We start from the raw sequence: 22,348 nt of genomic DNA, 5'->3' as shown, positions 1-22,348 counted from the left end.
ACAGCACAGGGCACGAGCAGCGCCACCTTGGCTGCGGGGCAGGCGGTGTGCGCCGTGGCCTCATCGTCGTGCTTGAAGAACGGCAGGCGGTACGTGGCGTCCTCGCTCTCCCGCGCAAGGAGAAAGATGGCATCCACACACCGCATCACCTGTGCCGCGACGCGAAGTGGCACAGGAACACGTCAGCAAACGCCGAACAGACAGCATGGCGGGTACAGTCGCCAAGGTCGCACGCGTGCGTGTATTCATGCGGTTCACAAACGCACGTTGCACACACCCCCCCCCCCCCACACACACACACACACGACACACAAAAATGGTGTGCATTCGCAATTCAATACAGTGCGTCTGCAACACACCTCTTCGATGCTTGCGGCGAGCCGGCTGGTGCCCGCTTGCAGCGCTTTCGTCTGGCTGTGAGCAAACTCGTCCAGCGTCGTCACATCTGGTGGATGAAGCGGGTGATGCAATGAGGAGGTGGGAGAGGTGAGTGGTACACGGACAGTGAGGGTCGTGTGAATGGAGGGTGGAAGGGTTAGAGCAGACCATATCACGTGCGCAAACACACAAAACGCACACCCACACACACCCCGCACCCACATACGCACACGCATACAAATGTCAAAGCGTGCACCTTGCGGGATGGAGGAGAGGACGAGCTGTTGCTGGCGAATGTCCGTGAGAATCTGCTTGACAGTTTCATCAATGACGTGGTTCACGCGGGAGGTGGTGTGGTCGAGCAGATCAAGGCCTGCGCCAATGCGCGCCGTGTACGCGTCGATGTTCGACGCATCCCACGTCAGGCTGAAGGTGGTGAACGTGTGTGTGTGTGTGTGTGTGTGTGTGTGTGTGTGTGTGTGTGTGTGTGTGTGTGTGTGTGTGTGTGTGTGTGTGTGTGTGTGTGTGTGTGTGTGTGTGAGCGTTGAAGGCGTGTGGATGGTTCGCGACACACGTGTACCAAGAGCATGGACACGGAAAGGCAATCGCAATACTGGCACAGCACGCAACTTGGGGGATACACACAAGCTTCACAACGACAGCAAGCACAACCACAAACAATAAAAGCCAAACATGCACCCACACCGACACAACACCCCTCCACACACAACACCCCTCCACGCACACACACGTACACACACGCACACACACGCACACACGCACACACACACACGAAGACACAACCCCCCCCCCCACCACACACACACACACACAGCACCGCCACCTGATGAGGCCTGGGCGGAATGCGCGCATGACCGCGGAGATGGGTAGTTTCAGCAGCGGCGCCACATACGACGGGATGGATGTCACAATCCTGCGTGCATTGCGTGGTAGTGATGGTGTGTGTGTGTGAACGTGTGTGAACGTGTGTGAACGTGTGTGAACGTGTGTGAACGTGTGTGAACGTGCGTCAATATAAATGCGTGCGTAAGAGAGAGTGTGCGCGTTTGTGTGTTTGCGCAAACGCACGCGACAGAAACCGAATGCACTGTGGTCAGCATGGGCGTTGCTGCTGTAGGTGATAATGATAGGCAGGAGCGATGTTGTGCCAGCTCACCTGTGGTGGCGGTTGAGGATGTTCTGCAGCTGCTCCGCAAACGACTTGAACTTCTCCGCCTGCGCCAGCACACTGATGGACGAAAAACACGACACAATGTCAAGGGGGGCGACAGAACAAGGAGGTGAGCCACGACATACACACACATACTAGGAGCCATTCGCACCACAGCAAGTGCCGTCTTCAATCGCGCCTGCAATGAACAAGATGCAGGACAACGCACACAACGCACATGACTCACAGCACACAGCACACAACACAATCTACGACACTGCAGAATACAGAACAACACGCAGCACATAGCCACACGCACCCATTCAGAGAGTTGGGGATGGAGATGCGCTCGCGGGTCATGATCTTGGCTTCGTCAAGGAGGGTGAACACGGCTGGATCGGCGTTGAGGACGAGACGGCGTGTGGTTGGGTGCTCAACGAGTAGCGTCGCCTTCAGGCCAGAAAGCATGCCAGACACGCTTGCCTTCCACTTGGTGAAGTACATTGTCTCATACGTCAGCAGCGCCTACATGGAGAGAGATGAGGTTTTGCAAGACAAGGAGGGTGAGCAGCATCATCACTTACAAAGCACGCAAAGCAAGCAGGGGGACAGAATACACACTGCACAAACATACGCAAGCAGGGGAAGCATACGCAGAGGAAACAGCGCACGTCACAACACAGACAAGTGCACGCCAATTCGCACCTTTGAGAGCTTGTTGTAAAGGCGGATGGTGTGTGCGGCGGGGCCAGCCGCCTGAATCACCTCCGTGTGCGACTTGAAGAACATCATGGGAGGCTGCATGCAAAGCACAAAAGGTGAAGACGAGGAGGCGAAGTCATATCAGCATTCGCATGCGATGATAGAGGTTTGGGCACACGGCCGAGATGAGGAATACATACACACATTATGCACACCATGAATCATCATCGGCGTCACCACCAGATAACTTCCACACCATCACCACGATTATCACCATCATCACCACACGACGGCACACCATCACCGCTGCCATGGCGCACCTCCATGCGGTGGAGGAGGTGGCGGGTCCACACAATGTGGCCGACGGTGGGCGGAAGGCAGCGTGGCAGCGGCGGATCGGCCTTGTGCTGCTCAAACTGCGCCTGCAGCTGTTGGTGACAAACACGGTAGCAGCAGCGGTCGTGGTCGTGGTAATCGTCGTGGTTTGGGAACGGTGGCTTTGTTGTGAGGGAAGGGTCGAGGAAGCAATACCTTCTCACACAACACGCGCGCATGCACACGCACATGCACACATTAACACACACATTAACACACACGCACACATTGACACGCATTACACACACACACAGAACCGCACGCACCACGCCTTCGGACCTGTTCAAGCTCGCCCTCGTATTCAATGAAGAGCTGCATGATAGCGGCGTTGACCGAGGATGCCATCGACTCCTTCGTGTCCAGGATCGTCTGGAGAAGAACACGTGGGCGCGGTTGAGAGTGAGGTGATGGTGTTTCGGTGTGCTGCCCTATATGATTCAGTCAAAGCAAGCAAACAACACACAGCACATGCACGCACGCACACATGCACGCACATGCACACACACACACACAAAACACGTGCTGCTGGGTGTGCTAGGGACCTTGAACTTGTTGATGTACGCAATGGCCTCCATGGTTGACGGTGCGCGCTCCATGCCCGAGGTGAGAGCGGTCGAGAGGTACATGGTTGATGCCGCCACAAGGTCGGCCATCGCCTGATACCCCTGCGAGAAGAAGTCGCCCGGCTCAAGGTTGTGCAGACAGTCACCTGGCAATACATGTGGTTGCGTATGCGTGTGCGGGGATGTGAGGGTGTGTGTGCGCGTGTGTGTGCGTGTGTGTGAGCGTGTGAAAGTGTGAGGTTGGTGTGCTTGCTTGCTTGCTTGCTTGCGGGAACATAAGTGCAAACGCATGCACACACACACAGAACACACACAGACACACACAGACACACACAGACACACACAGACACACAACACAATTGCGAACCCGAGTCGAGGAGGAACTTCTTGATGGCGACAACATCGCGGGCGAGCCGCGCGTGCTCCGGGAAGAGGATGCACCCAGACATGGCCTTCTTCATCTCCTCAAGCGTGTGCAGCTCCGTGAAGATGTGCACAAGCTCGCGCAGGCGCTGCAAGAACGCCTGCGCACGCATAAAGATGACTGGTGGCAGCTTGGCGCCCTCCCCGCTGCGCTCAGAGAGGGCGGAGGAGATGGCTGAGAAGGAGCTGTCCCTTCGGCTCGAGTCACTGTCGATGCGCGATGTACGGGAGGTGCGCGATGGACGGTCGTGCAGCATCGTGCTCACGCGGCCGCCGTCACTCGGGCGCGGCGTGCTGCTGTCCACCGTGCCCCTGGTGCGAGGCAGAGATGGGGAGAGTGAGAGGAGGGTTGTGCGTGAGACCGCGGTTGGCACGCCAAAACTCACAGATGAAATGTGGGTATGGACACGAGTATACAGTGCACACATGAACATGATCACACAGAAGACGACGACACACGAAGACAACCACAACCACAAGGAAACAGACACACACACACACACACACACATGCACAGACACACGACCACAATCACAATCACAAACGAAGCCACTCTCACGCGCCACGGGTACCTGCGGTGTGCGCGACCAAGGAGGCGGCGGGCGAGCATGGGCTCGAACGTGTCGAGATAGAACTTGACCACGCGCTTGCACCGGCGCAGCTTCTCAATCACCTCCTTCGACACAATCACACTCGGCTCCCCGTGATCGTCTGTGTACAAGATCGTGCGTGCGTGCGTGCGTGTGTGTGTGTGTGTGTGTGTGTGTGTGTGTGTGTGTGTGTGTGTGTGTGTGTGAGCGTGTGAATGTGTGTGTGTGTGTGAGCGTGTGAATGTGGAAGTGATCGCGGCGGTAGGTGTGACAGCAGCGATTATGTTACTCGTGCTGAATGAGACAGGTTTGGCTACATCACATTTGAATACGGATGCAAACGAACACACACACGCACACACAGACACACACACACACACAGACACGCACACACAGACACGCACACACAGACACACACACACACAACACGCATGCGGCAGGCTGCGCGGTTGCATACCCTTTGCGAGCCAGATTGGCTGGTAGGGGGTGTCCTCGTCGTCGGCGGCCTCAGGCCAGAACACGAGCTGCTTCTGCTCCTCCGCCCGCGGACACAGGAAGCACGCCAGACTACGCGACACCTGCGGTGGTGGTGGTGGCGCATGAAAGAGGCAACAGTCGTGTGAGTGGTAAATACGTGGGCATGATGGTTGCGTGATCAAGGTATCACGCAAGTCTCCTCCCCTGCATGTGTGTGCATGGCCCACATCATCACGCCTTCGTCACTGCCACTGCCACCACGCAATGCGCCTGCTATCTACACACAAACACACATACACGCACATGCGCGTTCGCATATATACAAACACACACGCACACATGCACACACCTCTTCGCTGATTCTGGAGAAGAAGGACTGGAAGAAGACGGCGGCGTTGATGTGCCGGACGACTGTTCCGCTCGGTTTTGCGGACGAGCTCATTGCCTGCAGGCTCGCAAGCACCGCCTCTGCTCACACATGCACATGGATGGGAGAATAATGGTTGTGGGTGAACTTGGCGGGCACGCAAACGTCATGGAACCAGTGCTCGCCACAAAGAAACACAAACACAGGTACACATACACAAAAAAATCCAAACGCAAACGTACACATACATTCAACACACACACACACATACATTCCACACATACATTCAACACAAACACAACCCCACAATTGTGCTGAACGAACCAGGGTCTTGCTTGGAGAGGTCCTGCAAGAGCGGGCGGATGTTGTCAAGAAACTTGATGTAGTCCTTGCACTCGTTTGTGGCCTCCGTAATGGCTCCGTCAGTGCTGCGCCAGCGGCGCACAACCTTCGACTGGCTGGAAATGAGCACACTGATGATGCCCTGGCGCGCGCGTGTTTTCAGCTGGTCTGTCACGGAGCCTAGCGCAAGCTGCCTGTCCTTCCAGAACTCGAGTTCCCCAAGCACTCCTTTGTAGTGGGGTGGGTGCTCAAATGCGCCCTCTTGCAGCAGGTCGTCAATGGCCTCAATCCACCCGTCGACGATGCCCTCCGCCTGTTTGAGCGTCTCCGGATCAACGGCCCTGTTGCCCGGACGAAACAGCCCAAACGCGTACATGGGCGGGATGGATAAGCACACGGTGCGCATGTGCAGTGCGGCCTCAAACGTGTTCAGGCTGGACAGCAGCTTGTCAATGGCCTGCTTCAGCTGCTGCTGCTGCTCCGTCGTGCACTCGTGCCACTCTGCAAAGTGCAGGTACGGCGTGAGCACGCTGTTGTATGCGCTGCGCACCTCGTTCGCCACGTTGGGCTCCAGCTCGCCCCACACCACGAGCTTTGGAAACAGTTCGCTGTCCTGGAACGGGTCTTCCGCGTCATCATCGACGATGCCTGCCATCGTCCCGTCCTCAGACTCCACCTCGTCCTGCCTGCCTTCCTCCAGCGCCGGCTGCACCGCCACGCTCAGCCGCGGTGCAAACCGTGCCCGCCGGTGCGGCTCGAGGTGGCCCGTGTCGTGGTCACCACCACCAAGCCCGTCACCGTCGTCTGTAGCGGCATCACCTGGGCCGTGTTCGCCGCTGCCACGGTCGCCTGCGCTCTCGCTGTCGCCATCACCTTCGTCGTCATCCACCATCCCGATGCTGTCAACGCTCTCCGTGTCACCATCGCCATCGTGTCGGCCGCCAAGGCCAGTGCTGGCAACATCGCTGCGTCCACTGCGTGGCTTTCCTGATGACCTTGCATCCTGCGGCCTCGCCGAGCTTCCAACCTCTGCACGCACGTGTGAGTGTGTGTGTAGGGGGTGTGAGTGTGTGAGTGTGTGTGTGCATTTGTGTGTTTGTGTGTTTGTGTGTGTCTGTGTGCGTGTGCTTGTGTGTTTGTGTGTGCGTGTGCGTGTGTGTGTGCACTAGTGTGTGTGTGTTTGTGTGTGTGTGTGTGTGTGTGTGTGTGTGTGGGTGTGTGTGTTTGTGTGTGTGTGTGTGTTTGTGTGTGTGTGTGTGTGTGTGTGTGTGTGTGATGAATGTGTTTGTTCAAATGAACGCAGAGTTTGCACACAGGAACAAACAAGCGAGGGGCCAGCTGGCCAGCACAGTGCGCACCGCTTGTGCCAGCGACTTCGTTGGCAATGTCCTCGTGCGGCTTGGTGCGGATGAAGTAGACGCATTTGAGCAGGAACTCTGAGGGCGGGCTGTGGCCCACCGAGAACTCCTGGTCGTCGCCCTCGTACATGATCGGGCCCTCCTGCGTGACCATGTTGGCAGGGATCCACACGAAGAGTGCGGGTGGCGGGTTTTGTGATGGCGGCGCAGTGAACCGCAGCAGTGCTGGTAGCGTGTCTGGGTGTGACAGGAACTGCTCCAGCACGGCACTTCGCAGGTAGTCACCAAATGATTCCTGCATCTTGCTGACCAGCCACCAATGGCGGCGGTCCATTTGTGCTGGATATGTGTGTGTGTGCATGTGTGTGTGTGTGTGTCAGCAGAGATCATCACGATGTGAGGACCACACACAACACACACACACACACATTCACATTCACACGCACATGCACACACACATTCACATTCACACGCACATGCACACACATTCACATTCACACGCACATGCACACACATTCACACACACACACATTCACATTCACACGCACATGCACACACCACCCCTTCTCCCTCCCTCCCTCCCACCTACTTCACTCACACACTCACTCAATGACACACTCACTCACTCACACACAGACTCACCTGTGATTTGGTCGAAGCTCATGATGGCTGCTGTTGTGGTTGAGCAGAGTTGTCACAAACACACACACAGAGAGAGCACACCGTCAGACCTGCACCGCTGCACAGCCCTCTGGCTTTCCTTGCTTTCCTCGTCAGCCTTCCTGATCGCCGTACCTAACCCTATGACCTCGCTGATTCCTTCTCCACCTCGCGCACGCGCGTCGCGGTCTCTCCACAGCACTCACTCCAACACTCACTCGCACTCCAACACTCCAACACTCCAGCACTCTCTGCCCGTTATCTCCTCTGCTGCTTCTTGCTTGTTTCTCCTCCTCTTCTCTGCAGCGGTTGCCAGGCTGTCAAACTTGACAGGTCGGGAAAATACGTATTCTGCACGCAAGAGGAACAAGAAAAGCAGCAGCAGATATCGGGCGCACGTTGGTTGTGTTTGGCGCAGTGTGTGCTTTGGAGTGTGGAGACATCCGAGAGACAGACAGACAGACAGACGGAGAATGGCGAGTGGAAACCAGTTTGGGCGCTACGTGTGCCAGCTGCGCAAGGTGACCTTGAGCTACTGCCGCGGTGGCGTCACCAGCCAGGGCATGAGGTAGGTGCACATGTGGCTGTTTTTGGGGGGGGGGGTTCTGCGTCTGTGTGTCTGTGCGTGTGTGTGTGTGTTTGTGTGTGCGTGTGTGTGTCTGTGTCTGTGTGTCTGTGTCTGTGTGTCTGTGTCTGTGTGTGTGTGTCTGTGTCTGTGTGTCTGTGTCTGTGTGTCTGTGTGTCAGTGTGTGTGTCTGTGTGTCTGCGCTGCTGTGCACACATCTGGCCCGTCTTTGTTGGTGCCCTTCTTTTCTTGTGTCTCACACCGGTCTCACGCCAATCGCTCGCTGTGCACGTGGGTGATAGGGAGCTCGTGGACGGACCTTTGGTCGACTTTTGCCAACAGAACCCACACATTGTGTTCCAAATACAACGCAAGCCAGGCACACAACCGCATGTCCACGGCGAATTCCGTAAGCCTTGCACATGCTCAACCAGACACACACACATGCTGGAACATGTAGCTTGTAAACGTGCACAGATGCAGCACAAAGCACTTGACCTCTTCACGCAGCCGTCTCATGTACACACACACACACACACACAACACACAGTGAGTGGCCACTCGAAATCGGTGTCTGTGAAAGGGAAGAGCGCCTCTGATATCCTGGACGCTGTGAAGCAGCTTGCGCGGGAATCCGGTAACAAGCCACGCAAGGTGCAAAACCCTGTTATCACCAAGAACCCATCGATCCAAGGAGACTGGCACGCGTTCCTCAAGGAGCCAACTCCAACCACGGAAGGAGCGTGGCCAAAGTCATCGTAGGCGCCCTCGATAGCTACCACACCCCGGGTTTGCTTCCCATGCCTGTAACTGACCGAACCAAGGCTTTGTTGGTGTGTGTGTATTTGTGTCTGTACGTGTGTGTACTTGTGTGTGTACTTGTGTGTGTATGTGTGTGTGTGTGTGCGTATGTGTACTTGTGTGTGTATGTGTGTGTGTGCGTATGTGTATTTGTGCGGACATGTGTCTGTGTGTGTGTCTATCCCATGTAAGCTTGTGTGCGCCTTGCCGTGCGGTGTGTATGACGACAGATTGCTCAGTTCTTTGTTTCAGTGTTAGTTGCTCATCACTGCTGTAGGTGTTGGTTGTGTGTAGTAAAGTGCGCACAACAGCCATCGCAAGACGAGCACAAACAACGCATGGGGCGAGTACACATGAGGTTGAAACCAACAAACAAGCAACCGCAGCACTCACTGCCCACCAAGTGCCAACACACACACAGAGTTAGCCTCAATCCAGAGGCACAGTACAGAAGACGCACAAGCGTGCGCTGTAGTTACTCGTTGCTACAACCGCGTACGCACACAACACACAACAAGTCAACAAAGAAGGAGGGAGAGGGGGAGGCCAGTTAAACGAAAGTGGAAAACCAGCGGCACACCACACAAAACAAGGTACACATATACCATGGTCGTAATACTACACGCACAACAACACCAACACAATCGGGAGACACACACAAGCCACTTAACAAGAAGCACGCCACATGTGATGGATATCTAGCAAGGAATGAAGTGGGGTTGAAGTACGGCTCATCGAGAACAGCAAAGAAGAAAGGGAAACAAAGGGAAACAAAGGGAAACAAAGAGGAGGAGGAAGAATGAGAGGGGAAACGGCAATGAAACAGAGACAAGGGAGGAGCGTATGACTGCAAGGAGGACAAGAGATAGGGGGGGGGGGGTTACGAGGCATTTAGCGCTGTGAAGCAAGAGGGGGGGGTTCTGTTCGCAAAAGGCTCAAGGGAGCCGTAAGGAGCGCGCTGCTCTGCTCTTTGGTTCAAAGTCGCCATCCCCATCGCCACCATCATCGTCGTCGTCATCGTCGTCATCTGCGACCTCGTGCTGGGTGCCGGGGGCGCTTGATGTCATGCTCACCTGCGACTGCGACTGCGACTGTCCCGCCTGGCTGCCCAGCCCCTCCATATCCATCCCACCGGATGCCATCCCATCGCCACCCAATGCACTGCCTGTTGCCGCTCCTGCTCCTGTTGCGCTTGCTGTTGCTGCGTCGGCGCCGTTGCCGGCGGTGCCCCTGGCCTGTGCGCGAATGCGTGCCTTTTTCACCATATCTTCCAGGAAGGGCGCGAGCGCGGTCGGGATCATCTTCTTCGCTTCCTCCACCTCCTCGTCCGTGCACGTGCCCTCCTCAATGCCAAAGGCAAGGCCCATGCGCTTCAGGATATCAACGTCGTCGTGGATCTCAAACGGCGTGTTGAACTTGAACAGGTACTCCGTTCTGCGTTACGTGGAAGGAGAGGAGGGGGGAGACGGTGTAACAGTGGTCAATGCGAGAGTGTGCGTGAGGTGACGAGAGCACACGTGAGACGTGGGTGCGACACTGTCACGGGCAATCCACGCAGTTGACGCAGTTGGGCTGGCAAGTACAACTTCTTGGAAGAGCACACATTGGTATCGTGGACATAGGACGCACACACACACACACATATACACACACATGCACACACATGGCAGGTTACATCATCAACGCAGCCTGTTCAGTGACAAACAACAAGGTCCCGCTCCTCACCACACCACGATTATGGGTTGGCGCACCTGTCGTGTGACATGAAGCAGTCGACAACGGCGTCCTTGGATGTGTTGACGACAATAAACGGGAGCTGCACCTTGGACGCGTCGCCAACACCGCCGGGCTGCTCCTGCTCCCGCTGCTCGTTGCGCTTGATCAAATTCTTGAACGCAATTTGCTGGCAAGGCAGCACCGTCACAATAGTAGCACGCACAGTGAACATTGATTGGACCAGGCGTGAGAGGCGAGCAGGCAAGGCAACAAGGGACGCCAGAAGTAACGCAAAACACACACAAACATAGACATAAGACACAGAGATAGACACAGACACATAAACGCGCGCGCACGGAGACACACATAAAAGCGCGCGCGCGCACACCGACACAGACATACACACACATACACAAACACACGCACACCCTCTTGACCATAAGACGATACCTGGAGGATGAGGTCGTTGAGCTGCTCGTTTGCGCGGCGGATGGACTCGAGCTTCTTTGCTTTGAGCTCCTCATACTGCTTGTACTCCTGCTCGCTGTTGGTCGGCAGGCCAATCCACTTGATCTCCTTGCGCTCCTTGGAGATGATGTTGAGCGCCATGAGCACGTTCAGGGCATCGTACACGCGCCGGCGGATGTTCTTTGGCTCGCTCGTCGTGTCGCCGTCAGCCATGGCCTGCGACTGCTGCTCACGCACAAGTTCATCTGCCACCTGTGTGCAAGAGGGGCATTTGTGAGCTCACACAGCTGTAACAGGGCACCACTCTCTTGTCAACCGCAACGAGACACACGCAAGCACACACACACAGTTATCTGTGGCGCGGGAATGTTGTCCGTACAATTAGTTGCCACGCCTCGTGTGGCGTGCACGTACCTCGTTGTATGTGGTGACGCCTTTCTCCTGCACCTTCTGGCAGACGCATGTGGAGAAGTGCTTGAGGCCACGATGCCGAAGCGAATCCTGCACCTTGGATTTCCTGCGTTTGGTTGGTCTGCAACAGTCGCCGTAACACAGAACCGCATCACAAACCATGAAAGTGGGTGAGAAGACGGTGCGGTGTGTACACTCGAGATGTCCAAAGGGTGCAGGTGGCAAATGAGGCAACGGCGCATCACCAAACACACACACACACACACACACACACACACACACACACACACACACACACACACACACACACACACACACACACACACACAAATATATACACGCGAGCCATACACATATGCAAGCTGTTTCGCACATCCGCATTCAAAATCAAAGCACAGTGTGGTTGATTGGACGGTGGGGACACGAAAACAAGATGCACGCACAGCAACATGCACAAAGGGAAAGCACACGGACTGAAAGCAATAGGGCCGAAATCACACTGTCTGCCACAAATGGAAACGAAAGGGGATACAAGTCACAATCATTTCACATCACATCAACCGGCATTGTAGGAGGGGGTTGGTTACAAGCTGCAAAGAAGCAGACACAAAGGCAACAGCAAGGGGGGAGGGGAAGCGAAGGAGGCGAAAGTCGGCATGCATGACACATTCGCACACAAATCAAAGCGACACACACGCGCACAGACAAATTATACAGCGTGGCAAGCAAAACACCAGCAGCCACGATCCAACAACAATGAAACCAACAACACTCGAGCGGGATGCCAGCACACGTGAAACACTCGACAGCAGAAGCAGAAGCAACAGCAGCTGATGCAACATAATAACGAGTCAAAAGGGATGTGCAGGGCTCTGTTGGAACAAAGCTGTTGCAGCGCTGCTGTCACAAGTGCCAACACTATGTGCACCACCCCGCTCACACAACGGGAACAAAGCTGAAGGAACGCAAGTCATGCACACATACCACACACCACACACCACATATCACACACATACGATACACAACGCACGCATACAATAAGGCACGCACACATACACGTGCACAAACAGATATTGACACTCTGGAATACTCATACACGATCTTCTCAGGTCTCTGCCTCCGTCTTCACCCAAGATTCATCACCTCCTTCTAGAGCACCACCATCACCACTTGCGTCACTTCCTTGTGCAGCGGCACCACCACCATCATCAATCACCACCACCACTATCATCATCATCATCATCATCATCATCATCATCATCATCATCATCATCATCATCATCATCATCATCATCATCATCATCATCATCATCATCATCATCATCATCATCATCATCGTCATCATCATCATCATCATCATCATCATCATCGTCATCATCATCGTCATCATCAGCAGCAGCCCGTCACATTACGGCCAGTGCAGGCAGTTACACATTCACATCTGGCGCCGCCTCCTCGTTGAAGGTGTAGCGCCCGCGCAGCTGAAACAGCTGCTTGAAGTGCGGCTTGCAGTAGATGACGCCCTCCAGCGACGCATACGACCCGGGCGACACCTTGCAGTTGCACTCTGCACAGCGGAAGCACGCCTTGTGCACTGTCACGCCGTCAGCCTGCACCTTCTCCATCGCATACACGGGCTTGTCGCACACAGAGCAGCGGTTGGACCCGCCCCCAATCGCCTTCTTCAGCGTGCGCGCAGGCGCTGTGCCACGCCGCTGGCTGGGACTCGTGCTGCCGCCACTCGGCTTTGCAGACACATACATGCCCGCATTCTTCGGGAGGAGATGTGCAACGTCCGCAGACACCGCAGGCTTGCTCGCAAACTTGGCGGCAGCAGCGCTGGTGGGCGTTGTCGTCGTCGTCGTTGTCGTTGCTGTTGCTCGCGGTACGGTGGAGAAGGATGCTCGCACACGCGATGAGCCCGCAGGTGTGGACGTGGTTGTCTTGGTGGTCGTGGCGGCAGCGGTGGCGTTGCTCGTGGTGGTGTTGTTGCTGCTGCTCCCACTGTTGCTGCTGTTGTTACTCGTGGCACCGCTTGGTTGGCTGGCTGGTGTTGGCTTGGGTGCGGGCGCGGATGTGGCAAACGACGGGCGCGACGACGCTGCTGTCGACGCTGCCGTGGACGTTGGCGCTGTCTTTGCTGCAGAGGGAGCAACACCCACACGGGACGCAGGGTTGCGCGCCTGCGTGACAACCGTGGAGAAGCTGTGGCGAGCCGCAGGCTTGCTGCTGTTGGCAGCCAGAGATCCGCGTGCAGCCACAACACGCGCGCCGCCAAAGGCAGCAAGCCTGTCCTGGATGGACATGGCATTTGGCTTGCTGCTCGTGTCTGCAGTCGTCGTGGCAGCCGAAGTGGAACCAGAGGAGGACGACGATGCGGATGAGGCGGACGATGGCATGGCCGCAGACGTCGCTGATGACGATGACGACGACGATGCTGCGTTGCCGGCGCTTGTGGACGCAGCGCTGCTGGTGTTGCTTGGCGTGGCCGTTGCTACCGCCGTGGAGAAAGAAGTGCGGTTGGACGCAACCACGGTGCTGAAGCGAGGTCTGGATGCCGGGCTCGTGCTGGCTGTTGCTGATGTGGCTGCCGTGGCCTGCTGCTTGTCTGTTGTCTGCGGTTGTTGCTGAGGCTGCGATGCCTGCGACGTGGTGGCTGCGCGCGGTCTGATGCCGCCGCCACTGGTCTTGTCGGTGGCGATCTCGCGTGCTTTCTGCTCGAAGAACGCCACGCGACTCAGGGCGGATGGCAAGCCGTCTGTTTGCGCCGACATGCTGCTTGCTTGGTCTTGAAGGGTGTAGGGGTGTGGGGAAGAGCGGAGAAGACTGTCTGAGATCACATCAAGCATGCAAGCAAGCAAGAACGTGGGGTGAGCGATGAGTAGACGTGCGTTGTGTAATAAGAAGATTTGTTTTTTTGTGTGTTCGTGTATGTATGTCTCTGTGTGACTGTCTGTGAGTGTGAAAGTGTGTGTGTATGTATGTATATCTGTGTGTGTGTGTGTGTGTGTGTGTGTGTGTGTGTGTGTGTGTGTGTGTGTGTGCGTGTGTGTGCTTGTGTGTGTGTGTGTGTGTGTGTGTGTGTGTGTGTGTCTCAGTGATGGGGGTTGGAAGACGAAAGGATGACACCACACGTCGCATACACATACAATAAGTACAAAGAAGCGAGACGTGCGTACATGTGTGTGCTCGCAGGTCAGTGACTGCTTGTCTCGTTGTGTGGTTGTGTGGTTGTGTTTGTTTGTGTTTTGGTGCGATCTCAGGGGAAGCACCTTGTTTGTTTTTCAGTTGGCCTCGGAGAGGATCGTCCAGTCCATAAAGGAAAGGCTCACACTCGCGTGTGGTGGTGATGGATGGTGAATCGGGGAACAAGGCAGCGAGCGCGCAAGGCAACAAGGGAACGAGCAGAAGAAACAAGCACAGCAAACACAGAGAGAAGAGGAGGAACAAGAAAAGGGTGCGGTGTGTGGATGAAAGTGTTTGCCTCCTGGCTGCTGTCTGTCTTGTTGGAAGAAAAACCAAAACACAGGAAAATTCACGGATATCTTTCATTGGTATTCGCGTGCACGAGCAGACAACGCAATCGGATACGAACGAACACTCAACGCCCAACACGCACAACGTTGACGCAGGCAGGACACAGGAGACCACACGCACGCTTGGTGTTAACTGTAAGAAGAAGAAGAAGAAGAAGAAGAAGAAGGAGAAGAAGAGGGTGGAACAGGAGGAACAGGAGGAAACGAAAAAGAGCACTACACAATCACAGGCACACGAGACACGCTGACAAACACACACACAAACACACGCACACGCACAAACACACATGCAAGCAAGGGAGCACAGCGATCAATCAGCCAGAAAGGGGATCGTCGCGACAGCTGATGGCCTGCTTCAATCGCTCCGTCATAATCTCCTACAGTGACAAATACAAGCGCGTAGCGCACGTGAGCAGGGGAATACGTGCAAGCAAGAGTTCTCCCAGCACAGTGGACCAAAGATGTACATCATGTGCATGTGCCACACAATGCACACGCACATCAAATGCATGCATCAAACGTAGCACACATCAAACACACACGCAAACACACACACGCACACACACCACAAAACACACACACACACACACGTAAACACATACCTGGGAAGAGTATTGGGGAAGCTTGACCATGAAGAGGCACGTCTCTGCACGAATGAGCTGGTGGTCCGAGGAGCCAAACCGAGAGTCATCCGGGGGCGCAATCTTCATCGGATACGGCGGAATGTGCACCATCGTGCCATTGCTCATGTCAGGGTAAGGGCTCGGGATGCGCTCCTGGTTGCAGGCAAACTTGATAAACTTGCGCAGATCGGCCTGGGACAGCGACTCAAGCGCGCGCCAAAAGTACACAATGTGCCGGTCCGTCTCGCACAGCCCAGACGTGTATGTGGTGTGGCGCCGCAGAAACTCAAAGTCCACGTCCGCCACCCCGCAGATGGCCAGCTCCAGCGACTGCCACGACTGCGCCAGCATCACCTCCAGCGGCAGCACCGTGCTGAACCCTTCCCGAATCGCAGCAACATGCGCGCTGCAACTCAGCTCCTGCAGCTTAAACGCCAGCACCTGCCGCACATACTCGTCGCGGTCCTCAAACACCACAGGCACATGGCGCCCATGCAACCCTGCTCCCGCCTCTGTGCCGGCTGCACCGCCTGTACTCATCGCGGTGACACGAGCAGATGAAGCAGCACCGTCTCCAGCTGTTGCTGTTGTTGCTGCTGTTGTTGTTGTTGTTGTTGCTGTCATTGGCTTTGTTGTACCACTGCCCTGGCTACTGCTGGCGGTGGTGGTGGTGGTGGTGATGCTGCTGCTGCCGGCGACCGTGTGTCCTTCGAGCGATTGCCCACGCCGCGGCGCCTTGCGACTGGGGCCCTGGTGCTCCTGCTGCTGCTGCTGGTACTGCTGCAGCGATGCCGCGGGTGGCTTCAGGTCCACCACCTGGCCCGTCACCGTGCGCACGCTGAACGTCCAGCCCTCCGCATCAGCCTGGCGCGCAAACTCGCCTGCAGTCTTGCACGCGCGCATGGCCGCAATCACGTTGCCAACGGGGCTGTCTGCGGCGTGCACATCCTCCTCCTGCAAGGAAACGCCGGCAAGCGCCTTCCAGAAGCACGGCAGCGCCTCCAGCGGCAGCGGCACATCAGACCGGATGCACATGGCAAACAGCACGCCCAGGAACCGCAGCGAGTGCAGCTGCTGGTACGTGGGCGCGGCCGTGCGCAGCAGCACCTTGCCCACGTTTCGGCCCATGGACGAGCTCGGGCACACCATAAACAGCGGCACCGTGCCGTCCTGAAGCTCGTGGCTCATGCGCAGCATAAACTCCCGGTACGACCCGCTCGTGCCCGCAACGCGCTCCCCGGTCAGCCGCACAATCAGCGGGAAGATGGGGTCGCCGCCCTTGGCCAGCTTCACCCGAAGCTCAGCAGGGTTGATGGCATCCACCTGCTCGGCAGCCTGAAGGAACTGTGGCACGCGCTGGTGGGGATGATGCGACGTGCGGGGCACTGCCGCAACTTGCCGCCCTTGTCCCGCACCCTGCTGCTGCTGCTGCTGTTGCTGTTGCTGCTGCTGTTGTGGGTCATCGTCGCCCTGGCCCTGGCCTGCCCCAGTTGCAGCAGCTGCAGCTGCTGCTGTCGAGGATGCTGCCGCTGTTGTCGTCGCAGCACCGCCAGTGCGGGCACCGCGCTCAGCCGCGTCGGCGTCCACCACCGTCTCCAGGGGATCCAGCACAATCTCGGGGCCTTTGCTCAGGTCCACGCGCGCCGCCGTGTCATCGACGACATGCCCTGCCCACGTGCGGTACACGCTCGGGAAGATGAGGTCGCGGCTCTGGCCAAGGTGCCACGCCAGGCTGCCCTCTGCCCGCGGGCTGCGCAGGTCAATCATGGGCAACGCGTTGCCCGTCAGGCGGTTGAGCTCCTGCAGCATGGCGGCCCGCAGCGTAAGCACCTTTGTTGGATAGTGGCCCAGCGCAGAAAACTCAAGGCTGCGCTCCTGCTCAATGCAAAGCGCCGCGACGGAGAGCTCCGTGGGAAGACGCCCGCACACGCGGCTGCGCTCCCACATGAGGCGGCCCAGCTCAAGGTCCGACGCGTGCGTCCACTGCGCCTGGCACATGTTGTCAAACGCCGTGCACTTGGCCACGTCACGGAACCGCTCGTGGTGCATGTCAAAGCCCACAGAGGCCATGCCGTGCACCAACGCCACCACGTCCGTCTCCACCTTCTCCTTGGCATACGAGATGAGGTGTGTCGGGCGGAAGTGCTTGCCGTTACCTGGCCCAGTCGCCACGCCCCTCTTGCTGCCGTCACCACCATCACCACCGCCACTGCCACCACTGCCCTCGGCGGCAGCGCTGTGCTTCTTGAGCACGGCGGCCAGGTCCTTCTTCGAGCCGTCGCCCGCGTTCAGGAAGAACGTGCGCAGGATCCCAGACGTGCCCACGGGCAGGTTGGTGTCAAACTCAAACGACGACGCGTTCAGGATGCCGGCAATGGGCACGCCCTTGTGCGACGTCTTTGCGCTCATAACGTCCGTGTCCGCCACCATAAGCGAGAGCAGCGCCCGCTCAAACGCGGGCTGCAGGTTGCCCTCCTTGTCAAGGTACAGCTGGCGCAGGAACAGCTTGCACAGCGGGCCAAGCTCCGGTGTGCGCGCGGCACTGCCGCCGCTTGCCTCGCCCTCAGCCGCCGCGATGGCCACCTCGTTCAACACGCCTTCCAGGGACGACACAGACGCGCCGCTCTGGGACAGCAGGTCCGTCGACCGCAGCCGCTGCGTGCACCGCGCGACGTCCTCAGCCTCCCACAGCTCAAGCACGGCGCCCTTGACCTGGGCGCGGTTGTTGTCGCTGTCGCCAGCAGCGCTGCCACCGTTGCCGTTGCCGTTGCCGCTCGTGCTTGCGCGTTCGCTGCCGTTGTCGCCGCTGGTTGCTGCCGCCGGCGATGGCGGGATGTATGAGAAGATGCGCACAAAGCCGTTGCGGACACCACCAGCAGCGCGCGCTGCAGAGTGCACGGCGTGCCAAATGTCCGATGTAATAGGTATTGGCAACTCACTGTAATGAGAAGCTTTCGAAGGGTGGACACGTTGTACGAAGAGTTCTAATAGCTCTCCACGTAGCAGGGGGATCAGGTTGGTATGCGATGCCCGTGGCCAATATAACTTACCAGAGTGGGCAAGGTCACGACCAAGCCCAGGGGAGAACTGGTGACGCCTTCACCATGCATTGCCTTGTACCGAATCGAGCATCCACATGAGGGTTCGCATGGCGGATACCCCAGGCTGACGGTACTGTAGGTAACGACGCGTGTCAAAGAGAGCCTATGCCCAGCCACGTTCGCAAGAAAAGCGAGCACTCGACACTCTCAGGGTGGCGTGGCTACCCGGCTACCCTAGGCGAAATGTCCGTTTGACTCTCGGCATGTTACCGCCTATGCAAAATGAACCTGAGAACCCACCCACCAGCACAAACCTGGAGAGCGGCTGGTAGCCCCGATATGCAGCGGACCACGCGCGCTCAAACAGCAGGCGTGGACACCGGCTGCCATCGTCGCCGAGCGCAACCAGCGCCGCACGCAGCTGCCGCACGCCAGCGAACCATTCGGGCCCTTGCTGCAGGTCCTCAGCGGCCTGCTGCGCTGCGGCGCTCGGGAACGGTGCGCTGCCAAACCGCGCACGCACCGTGCTGGGCGACGCCGACCCGCCCTGCGAGCCACTCCCTGCTGGTCCAGGCGTGGTTGCGGCGCCACCAGCTGACGAGGCTGGGCTGCGCGACCCAACACCGCCACTGGCTGTGGACGTCCGCCCAGCTCCGCCGCGGGCAGCAGCGGCACCGCGCTTCGGGCGACGGCGGGAGCGAGAGGCGGGCCCGCTGCCAATACCACCGCCGCCGCCGCTGCCGCTGCTGCTGCTGCTGCTGGAGGCTGTGCCAAAGCTCACCTTGCTCCCGGACGGCAGCGACACCACAGTCGGCCCGCCCGCCTTGCTTGACGACGACGACGATGGTGATGACGCGGACGGCAAGGAAGAGGGGGACGATGAGGATTTGCCAGCACTGGAATCCGACGCCGCAAACAGGCTCGTGGCCTGTGCTTTGCCCGTGACAACCTGGTTCGCGCCAAACCGTGTGCAGGCGTCCACAACCACCTGCAGCACCACCTGGAACAGCGTGCTGTGCGCGCACGCGTTGAGCGACGTGCTTCGCTTGTCATACAGCGTGCACAGCTCCTTGTACAACGCGTGGAGGCGGCTCGCCACGCCCGCCTCCTCCAGCGCCTGCTGTGGTGCAGACCGCAGCACAACGGCAGCCGTTGCCAGCACCAGCTCCTGCAGCGCAGGGCCAACCTCAAGCCGCAGGCCAACGTCCAGCAGGCCCTTGACCAGCTTGGCCACAAACTTGGTCGACATGTCCGATGCGCTCTCCCTGAAGCAGAGCTGCAGCGCCGCCAGCGCGGTGGGCAGGTCCTCGGGAACACCGTGCACCATCAGCTGCGCGTTCGGGTGCACGTCCTGCGCGGTTGTGCGCACGTGCAGGCGGCGCGAGGCCGGGAACAGCAGGTACGGCAGCGGCGTGCGCATGCATGTCTGCGGCGCCGGGTACACCGCAAACTGCGGGCCCGTTCCTGCAGACCCGACGTAGAAGCGCGCCCAGGGGCCATCTTGCACGGAGGGCGGCGAGGCAAGCACGCTTCCGCTGGCGTCCTTTGGCCACACGCTCACCACGACCGCACATGCGTCATCAAAGCTCACGTCAAACGTCTTGCGGCCCACCTCGACCGCAAGCTTGGCCACCCGGAAGGCGGCGTCACTGCCGGCGCCGCTGCCGCCTTCTGCTGCATGCAGCAGCGGGGCGCAGACGTGCTTGAACACGTCCTGCTCCTTGACCACCAGCTGCAGCTCCTGCATCAGGTCGGGGGACAAGGGGTGGGGCTGGCACGTGGATGTCATGCCCGTTGCATCCCGGCCAAAGAAGGCGCCCACAGACCACTCGCGCAGGTAGCACAGCGCAGGCACGGAGGGCCGCAGCTGCTCCATGGCGCGCAGGCGCAGGGCCACGTGGCGCGGCACCAGGTCCTTGCCCAGCAGGGCGTGCTGCGCCAGCTTGACGACGGCGTTGCGGCAGTAGAGCCGCGTGAGCTGGGACTCCGCCAGCAGCAGCTGCTGGTGCGTCTCCAGGGTGATGGGCTCGCGCTGGTTCTCGCCGTCTGCGCGTTCCAGCTCGGCCGTCGGGTACCACCAGTGCATCAGGCGCGCCTCCTGCGGCACGTACACGTCCACCTGCGCCAGGTCCACGCTGCTGTCCACGCTCACCACCGTGCCCAGCAGGCCGCGCGTCTGGCGCATGCCCTCCACCTCGTATCCATGGCGGTCGCTGTGCGGCAGAATCTTCACCTGCATGCCCGGCTTGAGCTCCTTGGCCTCGACCTTGCTCACGCTCTGCTTCATGTCCTCGATGGTGGGGAAGGTGAGGTCGGACGGCATGCCGCCGCTCTCCTCGTACAGGCCTTCCACCGTCATGCGCGCAATGTCGGCCATGCCCATGAGCAGCGCGCCGCGGATCTGCTCAAACCCGCTGCGCCGCTCCTGCGAGTTGCGGAAGCGGGAGGAGATTTTGGGGAAGATGTCCTTCTCCCACGCCTTGACCAGCTTCTCCGTCAGGTCCTCCTCCTCTTCCTCGTCCTCGCCAACCCCCACCGTCGTGCTGCCAATCATGGTCGTGTGCACCGCCGACAGCACCTCCGTGTGCTCTGTGCTGGGCAGGCTGTCCTTGCTGGAGACGGCCACGGGCCGCGTGTCCACGCTGTGCCTGTGGGCCGTGTTCACGGGCGCGCTCTCGTCGTCCTCAAACGAAAAGGGGGACAGTCCAAACAGGGACGAGTGCTCCATGCCGGCCTCGTCGCTCGCCGTGCGCGAGGGCGACAGCAGCTGCTCCGGCTTGAACAGGAACGGCGACAGCCCAAAGTTGGCCTCCACCTGCGTGTTGCCGCCAAACACCCTCACCACGGGCACGCTGTTGTTGGACAGGCCCTGCACGCGGCGCGGCAGCAGGCGCCCGTTGTGCGTAAACTGGATGCTCGAGCCGTCGCCGAGCCACGCGCAGCCGAGCGTGTCGCCGATGCTCAGGTTGAGGTCCACGTTAAACTCGTTGGTGCTGGCCGGGGAGCGCTGGTGGTGCACCTTGCCGCGCGAGTCCAGCAGGACGGCGCCCGGCTTCCACGTGCTGGAGCTGTCTGTGGCGGGCGGCGCCATCCCAACGAGCATGAGTGGGCCATCGCTTGGGCGGCGGTCCGTGGCCACCAGGCGCACCTCAAAGTAGAAGCACTCGCACCCGGCGGGGATGGGCTTGTTGGCAAACACGGTCACGGGCCGGTTGCGGCTCTCCGCGGGGGCGTTGCGGCCCGCAACCACCCTGAACGCCGTCTTGTTGGACAGGAACACAATGTTGCTCAGCTCTGGGAAGCGCTGGTTCACGTCCCAGTGCAGCAGCGTCGGGGGCGCAGCGCCGCCCTTGGCTGCCGAGTGGATGCTTGGGCGGTCCTTCTCGAAGAACGTGCGCCGCAGCTCGGAGCACTTGCCTGCAATCACGGCCCGCGGCTCCCCGGCCACGCCCTGCGCCTCCTTGGCCAGCTTGATCACCGTGGCCAGCGCCCGGTCGCCCTGCGCCACAAACTCGTGCGCGCTGGCCTCCGACTTGAGCCGTGCGCCCAGCGCCATGCACGCGCGCGTGCGCAGCTCCGCCAGCAAGCGGTGGCTGGTGGCAACCAGCTGGGACGCCTTGGTTGCGCCCACGCCCTCCGGCGCCTGCTGTCCGACGGGCTCGTTTGCACCCTGCATCAGCAGCGCCTCCAGGCAGCGCGCAAAGGCTGCGCCAACCATGCACTGGATGGCGCGGGGCGGGTCCTCGTTCTGCGACTGCACGTACTGCAGCGGCACGCGCAG

General features: G+C 58.8%; 5 protein-coding genes across 5 annotated transcripts in view; 1 reads left to right on the top strand and 4 right to left on the bottom strand.

The window, feature by feature from the left end:
• PTSG_09985 (uncharacterized protein) overlaps positions 1-7,737 on the bottom strand; it is a 32,915-nt gene extending 25,178 nt beyond the window's left edge. Inside the window, exons 1-17 of the mRNA XM_004989289.1 lie at positions 7,389-7,737; positions 6,747-7,085; positions 5,371-6,417; positions 5,029-5,147; positions 4,660-4,780; positions 4,185-4,323; positions 3,557-3,924; positions 3,169-3,335; positions 2,906-2,995; positions 2,572-2,679; positions 2,255-2,347; positions 1,869-2,074; positions 1,556-1,627; positions 1,223-1,312; positions 635-804; positions 360-445; positions 27-149 (exon numbers count right to left, since the gene is read on the bottom strand). Coding sequence (XP_004989346.1) covers positions 27-149; positions 360-445; positions 635-804; positions 1,223-1,312; positions 1,556-1,627; positions 1,869-2,074; positions 2,255-2,347; positions 2,572-2,679; positions 2,906-2,995; positions 3,169-3,335; positions 3,557-3,924; positions 4,185-4,323; positions 4,660-4,780; positions 5,029-5,147; positions 5,371-6,417; positions 6,747-7,085; positions 7,389-7,410 — 3,360 coding nt within the window. The 5' untranslated portion in view covers positions 7,411-7,737. The remainder of the gene's footprint in view (positions 1-26; positions 150-359; positions 446-634; positions 805-1,222; positions 1,313-1,555; positions 1,628-1,868; positions 2,075-2,254; positions 2,348-2,571; positions 2,680-2,905; positions 2,996-3,168; positions 3,336-3,556; positions 3,925-4,184; positions 4,324-4,659; positions 4,781-5,028; positions 5,148-5,370; positions 6,418-6,746; positions 7,086-7,388) is intronic.
• A 4-nt stretch (positions 7,738-7,741) lies between these two features.
• On the top strand, positions 7,742-9,086 carry PTSG_09984 (uncharacterized protein). Its single transcript, XM_004989288.1, has 3 exons — positions 7,742-7,974; positions 8,274-8,380; positions 8,522-9,086. Exons 1-3 carry the CDS (start codon positions 7,880-7,882, stop codon positions 8,731-8,733), a joined length of 414 nt encoding a protein of 137 aa, XP_004989345.1. The 5' UTR covers positions 7,742-7,879; the 3' UTR covers positions 8,734-9,086.
• PTSG_09983 (uncharacterized protein) lies at positions 9,007-11,529 on the bottom strand (the record flags this gene model as incomplete). The annotated part of the gene is made up of 4 exons (XM_004989287.1): positions 9,007-10,206; positions 10,524-10,675; positions 10,939-11,208; positions 11,371-11,529. The coding sequence occupies 4 exons, from the start codon at positions 11,527-11,529 to the stop codon at positions 9,708-9,710; spliced, it is 1,080 nt and encodes a 359-aa protein (XP_004989344.1). The 3' UTR covers positions 9,007-9,707.
• Positions 11,530-12,794: 1,265 nt separating this feature from the next.
• Positions 12,795-14,141, bottom strand: PTSG_09982 (LIM domain-containing protein; the record flags this gene model as incomplete). Its single annotated transcript, XM_004989286.1, has 2 exons — positions 12,795-13,507; positions 13,532-14,141. 2 exons carry the CDS (start codon positions 14,139-14,141, stop codon positions 12,795-12,797), a joined length of 1,323 nt encoding a protein of 440 aa, XP_004989343.1.
• A 1,076-nt stretch (positions 14,142-15,217) lies between these two features.
• The window catches only part of PTSG_09981 (uncharacterized protein), a gene marked incomplete at its 3' end in the record, with an annotated part of 18,775 nt that continues 11,644 nt past the window's right edge, over positions 15,218-22,348 (bottom strand). Inside the window, exons 14-17 of the mRNA XM_004989285.1 lie at positions 18,882-22,330; positions 18,577-18,623; positions 15,506-18,411; positions 15,218-15,280 (exon numbers count right to left, since the gene is read on the bottom strand). Of these exons, the coding sequence (XP_004989342.1) occupies positions 15,218-15,280; positions 15,506-18,411; positions 18,577-18,623; positions 18,882-22,330 (6,465 nt within the window). The remainder of the gene's footprint in view (positions 15,281-15,505; positions 18,412-18,576; positions 18,624-18,881; positions 22,331-22,348) is intronic.

The sequence above is a fragment of the Salpingoeca rosetta genome (assembly GCF_000188695.1).
Source record: "Salpingoeca rosetta unplaced genomic scaffold supercont1.30, whole genome shotgun sequence".
In the NCBI taxonomy this organism is placed as follows: Eukaryota; class Choanoflagellata; order Craspedida; family Salpingoecidae; genus Salpingoeca; species Salpingoeca rosetta.
This window is presented reverse-complemented; position numbering and strand designations above follow the sequence as displayed.

What these genes read in the sequence shown, in the direction of transcription:
- PTSG_09984 (XM_004989288.1), top strand. Translation starts at nt 7,880, where the DNA reads ATGGCGAGTGGAAACCAGTTTGGGCGCTACGTGTGCCAGCTGCGCAAG. An exon ending in GTCACCAGCCAGGGCATGAG is followed by an intron (nt 7,975 to 8,273) that starts GTAGGTGCACAT and finishes CGTGGGTGATAG; the next exon opens with GGAGCTCGTGGACGGACCTT. An exon ending in GCATGTCCACGGCGAATTCC is followed by an intron (nt 8,381 to 8,521) that starts GTAAGCCTTGCA and finishes CACAACACACAG; the next exon opens with TGAGTGGCCACTCGAAATCG.